General features: G+C 36.5%; 1 protein-coding gene and 1 long non-coding RNA gene across 3 annotated transcripts in view; one reads left to right on the forward strand and one right to left on the reverse strand.

Moving 5' to 3' along the window:
* Positions 1–3,494: 3,494 nt before the first annotated feature.
* On the forward strand, positions 3,495–6,452 carry LOC110023166 (uncharacterized protein At4g06744-like). Its single transcript, XM_020722442.1, has 3 exons — positions 3,495–4,103; positions 4,212–4,475; positions 5,347–6,452. The coding sequence occupies exons 1-3, from the start codon at positions 3,561–3,563 to the stop codon at positions 5,839–5,841; spliced, it is 1,302 nt and encodes a 433-aa protein (XP_020578101.1). The 5' UTR covers positions 3,495–3,560; the 3' UTR covers positions 5,842–6,452.
* A 112-nt stretch (positions 6,453–6,564) lies between these two features.
* LOC110023160 overlaps positions 6,565–11,788 on the reverse strand; it is a 9,735-nt gene continuing 4,511 nt past the window's right edge. The window contains exons 2-3 of one of the 2 annotated variants that reach the window (XR_002293858.1): positions 7,356–7,492; positions 6,565–6,776 (exon numbers count right to left, since the gene is read on the reverse strand). This is a non-coding gene — a long non-coding RNA (uncharacterized LOC110023160). Of the gene's footprint in view, positions 6,777–7,355; positions 7,493–11,788 lie in introns of those variants that run through there. The other variant, XR_002293857.1, reaches the window with a different exon arrangement.

The raw sequence follows: 11,788 nt of genomic DNA on the forward strand, positions 1-11,788 counted from the left end.
CATGAATACAGTGCAACGACAAACTCCAATGAATCTGTGACAATAAATCCCACATATGGTTCAATGACACATCCCAGAAACGGTGTACCAATGTACCCCCGAATACATTGCAACGCCACACTTCATTGATGATGTAATAATACACCCCACATACAGTACAACGAGACATCCCAAAGACACACCTCAACAGTAATGCAATAACGTACCTCACATACGGTGCAATGATGCCTATTGAAGACGATATAAAAAATTCACCCTGAATACGATGCAACGACACACTCAGATAAGGTTGTTGGCATCATTTTTTTATGTCACTAGTATAGGGTGTACACCTGAACGACTCGGGGTGGCCTACGACTCATCTGTATCATCTGTTAGCTCAAACACCCACCCGGGACTCTTTAGCACTTGTTTGGGGCAAGTAGATAGGGTTGGTGGCGATTCAACCATACTGGGAAACCCCCTTTGGAAGGGTTCTTTCAGGACGTGAGACATGCTTGGTGCCTAAATTAATGTTTAGAAGTCACCATACGCTCGTCTAGAAGCCTCTTATTGCCAAAGGAAGCCACGATGCCATCCTACGCACGCTATGGGAAAATTAGGGTTTGGGACACTTAAGGCAATCGTTGGCACAGTTTCGTCATCCGGGGCCGTCCGGACAAGTTCGTTGACAATCGGGCCAATTTAAGTTCGATTCACGCACTACGCGACGAATGTGATTTATAGGTCCAATGTGGTTGTTCAATGAGTAAAATGTCGATTGAACTTAACCAAAAATGATGTCAACACCGGATCACTGCCGTCTTGGCATAACCATCTATCAGGCCACTATTTTCACAGTATGCCCATTTTTCGGGTCACTGCCTACTCGGCATACTCATTTATCGAGTCGCTGTCTTCACGAAATGCACATCCCTGGGTCTCTGCCTCCTCAGCATGCACAGTAGTCGGGCCGCAACCTTCATGAAATGTAACTTTTCATATATAGGTAAGGTGATGTATATGCAAAAATTAAAGTTCCGTGATTAGATACATCAATACGTGAGAATTGAGAGGTTTGATATAAATCTTCCAAAGTTCATTCTTATATAACTCATGCAAGGTTATGCATTAATTCCTTATTGTTCTAACTTTTGTCATTGATATATGTGCTGCAGAAGCAAATGATGTTGTATCAACTCCATTGTACTTAAGATAAGCTCTCTCCAAAGAGTTTAATCTTAGGTTAAGTAACCATCAAATTAGAAAATAAGCAATTTAGTCCCTCAACTATCAACCAATTGTACTCATGTAATTTTTATTTGTAGGGCAAGTCGTCCATGTTTAAAATTTAAAATTATAGTAATACAAAGCTTAAAGATAATTCATAATCCATTTCTTAATAATAATAATAATAATAATAAAAATAATAATATTATTATTATTATTATTATTAAGAAATGGATTATGAATTATCTTTAAGCTTTGTATTACTATAATTTTAAATTTTAAACATGGACGACTTGCCCTACAAATAAAAATTACATGAGTACAATTGGTTGATAGTTGAGGGACTAAACATCATCATCTAACACTTAATGATAATAAGCAATTTAAGTCTGGCTTTCGTTCATTTTTTTGAAAGATTTTGAAAAATTCATAATCCATTCCTTAATAATAATAATAATAATAATAATAATAATAATAATAATTTATTATTATTATTATCATCATCTAACACTTAAAAGTTTGATATATCAAACTTTGGTGTCATGAACTTACACATAAAAAAGTGTATTTACTTTTAAAAGGTTAGTAAAAGTAATATTTTTAATATGATATTAAGGATATGAGTGTTATGTATGAAAATATGAAATTTTAGATATTAGATATGTAAATGTCTAAGAATTTTTTTTATAAAAAAGAGGTATTTACATATATACCGCACAATTCTTTTGTATTTACATATCTAGCATCTAAACATTCTTATTTGCATGCATATTGCTCGTATCTTTAACATCATATTAAAAATAATATCACAATCACCATCTTTTTATAAGCGAAATACATCATTTTATGCTTGTTTTATGATAACAGATGTTTTAAATGTAAATATTAAACTTTAGGTGTTAGATATGTAAATACATAAGAATTGTGTGAATTTATATAAATACATAATATGTAAATACATAAGAATTGTGTGAATTTATATAAATTTCCAAATAAAAATTTGTGGCTATCTCAAACTAATCCTAGAGAATATATTTAAATTCAAAAAGTGTTGAAAACTTGTGCATATCAATTTTTAGCATCAATATATGGAGCTAAAATTCAATCCAAAGTTTCGGCTCATGGCTTTGCTCGTCTATTTCAATCCAAACCAAAATTAGAATCAATTTTCGAGTGATTGACAATCATCAAGCTAAATTTACAGACCTACTTGATAAATTTGATTGAGCATTCTACTGAATTATCTATTTGCATAAGTCGCTACTTTACTTTCATGTATTTACATATCTGGCACCCGTGGCTCGATGTTTACATTTAGCATTTGGAATAATTCACAACAAAGTAAATCATAATTTATTAAATTCTTATTATTTTATAATTATTTTAGAATGTGTATAATTTATGTCCAATCAACCACCTTGCAATGATATATTCCCCATCTTGCAATTAAAATATTCTAATATGCTCTCCTTTCATATGACATAAAGAGACACCCGTGAACCTCTGGCCCCATTTCTTTTACTCCCCCATCCCTAACAAAGGAAAATATTACATCAGTGTGCACGTAGAAGTAACATGCGTAGCAAATGAAATCACGCCGCGACATCCCACGCGACAGGAAAAAAAACGACGCAGTAACACAGGGAATATTCCCCCATGTGTTATTGTGTGTTATTCATGTGTTATTGATGTGTTATTGTGTTATTATAAGACCGAGAATATTCTCAGGACACAATAACACATGAATAACACACAATAACACCTGAATAACACGCGGAATATTCCCGACATAGAAAAAAACAAAGCAGTAACACGGGGGAATATTCTCTCTCGTGTTATTCATGAGTTATTGTGTGTTATTCATGCGTTATTGATGTGTTATTGTGTTATTATAACACCATGAATATTCTCATGACACAATAACACATGAATAACACACAATAACACTGAATAACACGCGGGGTGTCGTGGCGTGATTTCATTGGCTACGCACGTTACTCTACGTGCGTAATACTGATGTAATATTTTTTTCCTAACAAAGTCCTCTACATAAGCCTTTCTTCTAAATTTGAAAATTGCAAATCGCTGATTTCCATTGCTTACATGTGAAAGACATTTTTACTCTTTTTTTAAGGAAAATTTACATACATACCACAATTTTTATGTATTTGCACATCTTACATCCCTAATTTAATCGTTGCACTTTTAATTAACACCTTAATGTCATGAACATGGGAAAGGTGTATGCACTTAAAAATATATATATAATTATTGTGTGTGTTAATAATAAGAAGTCCATTTGTTGGGAGGCAGAGTTTATATAAAAGCAAAGAGAGTGAAAGCAGAGTAAAATGGGCAAAGGGAGCACCTCCTCTTTTATTCTCCTTCTCCTCACTCTCCCCTCTCTTCACTCCATCGACATCGGCATTGGCGGCGGCAGCGGCGATGGTACCATAGGCATCGGCATTGGCGGCGGCGGCGGCGGAGCCGGTGGCGGAGGTTCAGGCCTCCCACCACCACAAACACCAGCACCCGCAGAACCACAACCATGCGACTTCCCAAACGAAAAACAATTCGAAGCCTACAAAGTAATCCAACGGTTCAAAAAAACCATAACTTGCGACCCCAACGGCATCACCAAATCCTGGTCCGGCAACCGCCCCTGCACCTACCACGGCTTCTACTGCGACACTCCCCCCGGCCTCACCAAGACCCCCACCATCGCCTCCGTCGACTTCAACGGCCTCCGACTCGCCGCCCCCTCCCTCGCCGGCTTCCTCGACGAGCTTCCCGACCTCGCTCTCTTCCACGCCAACTCCAACGCCTTCTCCGGCACCGTTCCCGATCTCTCAAGCCTTCCTTTTCTCTATGAGCTCGACGTCAGTAACAACCAGCTGAGCGGTGGTTTTCCGGCGAGTGTTCTTCGGATCCGTAACCTTACCTTCCTGGATATCCGGTTCAATAGTTTTGCCGGTTCGGTTCCCGGTTTTATATTTACGCTCTTGAGCGGTGGTTTTCCCGCGAGCGTTCTTCGGATCCGTAACCTTACCTTCCTGGACATCCGGTTCAATAGGTTTGCCGGTTCGGTTCCCGGTTTTATATTTACGCTCCGGCTCAATTATCTTTTTATTAATAATAATCGGTTTGATCAGCCGATTGCTGCTGATTTTGGAAAATCTAAGGTTCGTTATCTTACATTGGCTAACAATGGATTTACGGGTCCTATTCCAGCTTCCATTTCCAATGCCTCTGATACACTTATTGAGGTAAAAGTTTTATTTTTTTTTACTATTTACATAAATGCCATGCAATTCTACTGTATTTACATATCTAACACTTATAATTTCACATTTACATACATAACACCAATTCTTAACATATGTTGTATCCTAATCTGTCCTTGAATTATAACTCAAAAGTTAGAGCATAAGAAGAGAGCAAGATAGAAAGACAGAGAGAACGAACAACAAATGATTAATGAAATGTCTTCTCGGGTCGGCAGGGCTGACTCAATCAGCTAAACTTTGCCTATCGTTTGAAATTGTTTGAAGACTCTTGATCATTATATGAGGTGCTTCTATCGCCAGAATGAGATTAACCTATCGTGCAGATGGCGAGTGATCACAATTTGAAAAATAGCACATTCAATTTTGTTAGTTGTATATACGTGGCCTGTTACTTGTCGGGGTTCACTGTAAGTCCCCTCGGGTCGATTCCTCGTGGCACACGGTTATTGAATAGTTAGGCACAGGTTCTCATTATGAGGCCTTGATGCGGATGGAAAATTGAAATTTAGGTATCTGCCAAATATTGATTTCTTTTTGAAGAAATATATATATATATATTGATGCGACTAAATTTTATAATTAGAATCACGCTTCTCCATAAAAATCTAATCATTTTCAGATTACCAAATATAACACATAATACTTTAGCATTTACATATCTAACACCTAATTTTTTATGTTTAGATGTAATTATAACACTTTCTGTAACAAATTTGTACATTAAAACACGACTTTTACCTTTTTATTTTATCGAAGTAAAAAATAAAATGATATCAAAACAATGCAATTCAAATTCAATCCATATAAATAAATTATATGAAGATATATCCTGACATCCTTCTCCCCTCAGGTACTGTTCCTGAACAACAAGCTCTCCGGCTGCCTCCCCGCCGGCATCGGCAATCTGAAGAAAGCCACCGTGTTCGACGCCGGCTTCAACGAACTCACCGGCCCCATACCCTTCTCCTTCGCCTGCCTCCTAAACGTCGAACAGCTCAACCTCGCCGTCAACAGACTCTACGGCGAAGTTCCCGACACCTTGTGCCGGCTAGCCTTCGCCGGAAAATTACTCAACCTCTCCCTCTCCCACAACTACTTCACTAAGCTCGGACCCCTCTGCCGGACCTTGATTAAGAAGGGCGTTCTCGACGTCCGCCGGAACTGTGTACCGGGGTTGAGTGATCAACGCTCGCCGGCTGAGTGCGCTGACTTTCTGGCTCACTGCCCGGTCTGCCCGTTAACTGATCATATGACGTGTATGTCGCCGCCGTCGTTGACTCGAAATGATGACGTGGTGCTTCCGGCTCGCAGTTCTTATTCGGCGCTTATGCCGGGAATAAATTGAGCCCATTATTTGAATATTTATTTGATAGCATTCATGGTGATGTGGTGGTGTGCGGTAAAATTGTGTTTTTCTGTGTTTTTCAACCTTCTCGTTGCTGTTTGGATTTGGATCTCAATATATTTTGCTTTCATACCCCCCAAACTATCTATTTACATATGTAACACAAACATATTACAAAGAGTACACTTAGAGTGGCATATATATAAAAATCAAAGTTTAGCTGTTAGAGATGTAATTATATATATGAGACAGGATGTCCGGGCCTAGCTTTCTCCTGCTAAGAAGGCTGCTCCAAATAGAACTAGAAAATCTAACTAATATGGCCATGATAACATAAAATCTAAGATGATTCGACTCATGAAAATACATCTATAATTGATGCAATTGCTAATATTTGCTCATGATGTGTCATCAACAAACTTTTATTACGCAGGAATCTCCACGCATTTTTTATAATCAACCTTCTAAATTCAAATTCAAATTAAAGAGCATCTGAGCCTGATTTTAACAAGTTTATAGTCAAACTCACTGCCTCAACAAAACAAACTCAATAATGTCAACATTAGTTCAATCTATATCCAAGCAAGCCCAAATGAAGACGTTGAAGTGCAACTGGAGGTTTTAGATCATCAATTGAACAGTTAAATGACCCCAATTTTATCATATTTATAGTAAAAAATTATGATTTTTTACATGAAATGTGTTGTGTGTGTATCTGGTGGAGGGGAGTTAGAAGATTAAAATATCACATTACGACCATGAATTTTCCAAGACACGACAATTCTAAAGAAAAATAAGACTCTAAATTTGCAGAAATTGAAATGAACTATTTTCCACAATAAATTTAAGAATCTAAAATGCATTAGATAAAAAATTAAAATTCATAGATGGATATATGAAACCTGCATGATTGTCCTCAATATTCTCCACCGACCCTAACAAAATAGAACCAAATCATGAAAATTGCAGAATTAACTACAAAGTACATCCCTAATCATGCATTATATTAGCTAAAAATGATGGTTTTTCGCATTAAGTATAGGCTTTCTTCAGGACAGGAGAGAGCTTTAGTCTAAGACTCATCATTAAGACAATCATTATAGGCTGTTTAGTGTTTAGTTTACTATAAATATAAAGGCATTAGGCCAAGCTACTAGAAGCACCAGCATCTTCAGCAGAAATATAGGTTGAGACTAAAGCAAGATTGCAGGGAAAAGAACTTGAAAAAGAGAAATTTACATACATACCACACAATTCTTATGTATTTACATATCTAACACCTAGAGTTTGATATTTAGATTTCGACCACCTTGGTGCTATGAACCTAAAAGGTGCATCTGACTTAATTTATGGTATTTTTTATTACATGTTAAAAGATTCGAGTGAAATCAATGTAAACATTAAAGTTTTACCTGTTAGATATACGTAAATACAAGAGAATTGAGTGGTATGTATGTAAATGCCCCTTTAAAGAAACTCAACTAACCTGCTTTCCGAAGATGAAGGGAACGTACCTGTACTTAATCATGTGAAGTATTTGTCTCTTCATTGTTGCTGTGAATAGCAACAGCCAGTAAAGGAGCAGAATTGGCCAAAAAACAGGCTAAAGGTCATGAAGAAAACAATAACGAAGACTTTTGTCCTGGAATATCTGAAAAGGAAAGAATTTGAGTGTAAGTGTGATAGCATACAACAATAGTTAGTTCTTGTATTAGATTTAATAAGCATAGTTAATTAGTTGGTATTTAGTATTAATGAAATTGATAATTTTTTTGCATCTATAAATAGTCTCAATATGAAAGATTGAGGAATAGAATGAAAATCCAGTAAGCTCTCTCCCTATTCCGTATTTTTCTTCTCCTTCTTCCCCTCTTTCCGATTTTTGGAGTTATGAGCATTCTTGATTTGTCCTTTATCCTTCTCAATCTGTGTTTCGAGCGAGCAATTCTAAATGATTTAGGTATGTAGTTGAAGAACCAAATAGGGGTTCTTACTTTAGCACCGTTGGGTATGGGACGGCACCCCTTGAACTTTAGCATTTGTAATCCCAGAGCCCTTGAAAACAGCCCAACCAGAATCAATGGCCTTTCAATATGACACACAGATATATACATATATATCACATACTAATAAAAAAGGAGATGAAAAGAGATGTTTTTATGTGTCTATGATCTATTTGAGCCATTGAATTCAATTTTTTTTCACTATTGCTCGTACACTCACCGTAAAATAGAGAAGTTGTGGAGCAATTACCTTAGCTAGAATGAAGAAATCAATTTCAACTTAGCTCATAAGAATAGAAGATCAGAAAATCCTATCCCTTGAAGGATATATGATAGAAATAAAAACTGCAAGTAAAACACCAAGACAAATACCATGCGGTTCAGTGAGATCCACCCAAATCCATGATCATAGAAAGAAATATTACAATAGATCCAAAGATAATTACAGGATTATAATATTTTCACACCTACATATCTCCTCAATATTACTTTCTCTTTCTAGGTTTCTCCTTTTTTTCTTCCCACAAATCACTTTTCTCACTTGTTTTGCTTCGAGAAAAGCAAACACTAAGAGTAAAAAAGTTAAGAGAACCCATATAATATACAGTAGTATATCTTCATCCATTACTTTATATATTTCCTTGAGGGTTTCCAAAGTCTCAAACCAAAACTTGTAGCAAATTGACCTTAACTCCAATCACCTACCATTTATAGAAGTAGTTACTCAAAGCCACCGTAGTTTATCCCCAAGAATGTAGTTTGTCCCTAAGAATCCATTAAATCCACCATATGGATCCCAAGCCTTACCACCCACTACCGGCTGTCTATTCTTTCTAACTCTCTACTAATAGTACTTATTTAAAAAAAACAGAACAATAATATATGACATTATCTTCATTCTTTTGTTTATTCACTTCCTTCACAATTTCCAAATCTTAAATTGGGACTTCTAATAAACCTAGCTTGACTTTGATCACCTTCTCCATATAAATAATCTACTAAAGATTGACGATCGCCCGTTATAGATGTCACTACTAAATAATCTACTGAAGATTAAAATATCACATTACGACCATGAATTTTCAAGCCCCACTAATTGACACCGACCTATTAACATTTGTAGCTCATCTTGGCAACAATTCTGATGTACCTAAAATTATTTACCTCTAAAGCATACTATAGCATAGCATCACATCCTGCAAATATCAAATACCACATGAAAGCATCCTATAGCATAAGATAGGAAGCCCCAATGAGAACTCCACCAGCCTCCTACCTTACCAAGCCACCATCATTCTCCCAAGACCACTCCATCAATCTCCACAAGAAATTTAGAGCATATGCTTGAGTTGAGCCCTACCTGTAACTCTCCTTTTATAATTATTATGAAGTTGTGGAGATAGCAAAATTAGAAAACAAATCATTTTTAATGAAAAGATAGTAGGCCTGATTTTTTTTTAACAAAATCTAAAAATAATCGAATCAAATTAGAACAAGTAATTTGCAGAAGATGCTCTATCTTTGTAGGGTTTGATAAGAGATGCAAATAAATTATTCTCCACACGTCTAAGATAACTAGGAATCTAGAGAGAGAATCATCTTTGTGCCACATTTGCTGACTTCATGAGCTCATATGAATCGTGTCTCACTATTGATTTGATTAAAACAAATCTCATATGTCATCATCTACTAAATTGCAAAGAACTACTTTTAAATACTCACATTATAGAAGCCATCAAAATGAAATCAAGTTACAGCCCTATACATAACTAACTCCCACAATGTTCAAGAGATCATTATCAACAAGATGATTATTCTTTCAAACTCCTACAACATGGTTAGTCATAAACTCTTCATGTGGGCTAGAACAAAAAAGTGCACCTTAGTTCATAATCTAGGATCCATAGAATTATCAATATTAAAAATTAGTGCATCATAGATCTCCTTGCTTGCAGCATTTGCAATTCATCCACCTTATTTGAACTCCTTCCACCATTCTTTAGTGGACAATATCATTTGATGCGTCTAATCTTGCCACATCACCAACATGCATTGTTGCAATAAATGGATCAACTCCCCAATCTTCACCTAAAATTTAGATGAGCCTCACCTGCTGACATGTCTTGAGTATCACTAAGAGGACTTTGTGACATTAGGTAATGGAGTAAGAGGATCGAGAATTTGAAGTGATTATATCGATTATTATTAATACATTAAATGGATGTAGTAAATTTATGATCGTTGATTATAATAATTAGCACTTACTCAGTGACAGTTTGAAATATCTGTCTTCAATTAATTGGTAGACAAATGTTTGCTTGCTAAGATAGCTTACTATTTACTTAGAGTACTATATATGCCTTAGTATGGCCAAGAATGGGTTACCTTTTGCTAGATGTAGCCAACACAAATAATTACAGACCTGTCACGGCTTGATGTGAGCATTGAGGATGAAGATCGAGCGATGATTTTGTTGTGTTCATTGCCCTCTTCCTATGAACACTTGGTAACTACTCTGACATATGAGAAAGAAACTATCAAAGTGGATGAGATTACTGTAGCATTGTTGGCTCACAACCAGCGGAAGCAGAATGCAGGGGAAAGCTCTCACGGCGACAGTTTATATGTTAAGGGTAAGCAGGATCGTGGAAGGAAGAAAGAGAATGAGGGATCCGGAAGGCGAAATTCCATATCAAAGTCTAGATGCAAAAAGGAAATTCATTGCTACAACTGCAAGAAGTCAGGTCATATGAAGAGAGATTGTTCAAAGTTGAAGAGGCAGACTAGGAAGAAAGGTGATACTTCATCAAAGTCTGTAAATATGGTGCAGAATGATAATTCAGATTGCAGTGATGATGATATGCTCTAAGTTTCATCAACTCAGTTCACGGATGCATGAATTCTTGATTCAGGGTGCTCTTATCCCATAACACCTAACAGGGAGTGGTTTACTTCATACATGTCAACTAATTCTGGCTCAGTCTATTTGGGTGATGATAGATGTTGTAATATAGTTGGTATTGGAGAAGTCAAAATTCAGATGTATGATGACACAGTTGGAACGTTATGTGATGTCAAACATATTCCAGATCTGAAGAAGAATTTGATTTCCTTGGGCACTCTACACAAAAATGGTTTTATTCCTAAGGCTGATGATAAGGCTGATGAGGATAGGGAAACCATTAGAATTGTTAAGGGTGCACTGACTATGATGAAAGGAAAGTTGACTGCATGTAATATCTACAGACTGTTAGAGAGTACAGTTGTAGGTGGAGTTCATTCTGTGGAGTCAGATATAGATAATGACATCACAAAGCTATGACATATGCGACTGGGTTATCTCAGTTAACGTAGGATGACGGAATTATATAGAAGACACTTGTTGCATGGGGTTAAAAGCTGCAAGCTTGATCTTTGTAAGTTCTGTATTCTTAAAAAACAGACTAGAGTCAGTTTTATGACTGGAAAGCACAAAATTGAAGGAATTCTTGACTATGTGCATTTTGATGTATGAGGTCTTACTAGAGAGTTGTCATTAGGAGGATCTCAGTATTTCGTTACCTTTATTGATGATTTCTCCAAGAAAGTTTGGGTGTATTTTTTGAAGTAGAAATCTTAAGTCTTCTCTAAATTCAAGCTATGAAAAACTGAGGTGGAGAACCAAACTGGCAGAAAAATCAAGTATTTGAGGTCTGATAATGGCACAAAGTACACAGATTCACTGTTTCAGAAGTTCTGTGAGGAGCATGGGATTCAGAGGCATTTTTCAGTGCGGAAGACACCACAGCAGAATGGTGTGGCAGAATGGATGAATAGGTCCTTAACTTAAAGAGCAAGATGTTTGAGACTGAATGCAGGACTTCCTAAAAGTTTCTGGGCAGAGGCTGTGAATATGACATGTTATCTCATCAATAGATCACCTCGAGCATCGTTGGGTGGCAAGG

The sequence above is a fragment of the Phalaenopsis equestris genome, unplaced genomic scaffold (assembly GCF_001263595.1).
Source record: "Phalaenopsis equestris unplaced genomic scaffold, ASM126359v1 Scaffold000221, whole genome shotgun sequence".
Lineage (NCBI taxonomy): Eukaryota > Viridiplantae > Streptophyta > Magnoliopsida > Asparagales > Orchidaceae > Phalaenopsis > Phalaenopsis equestris.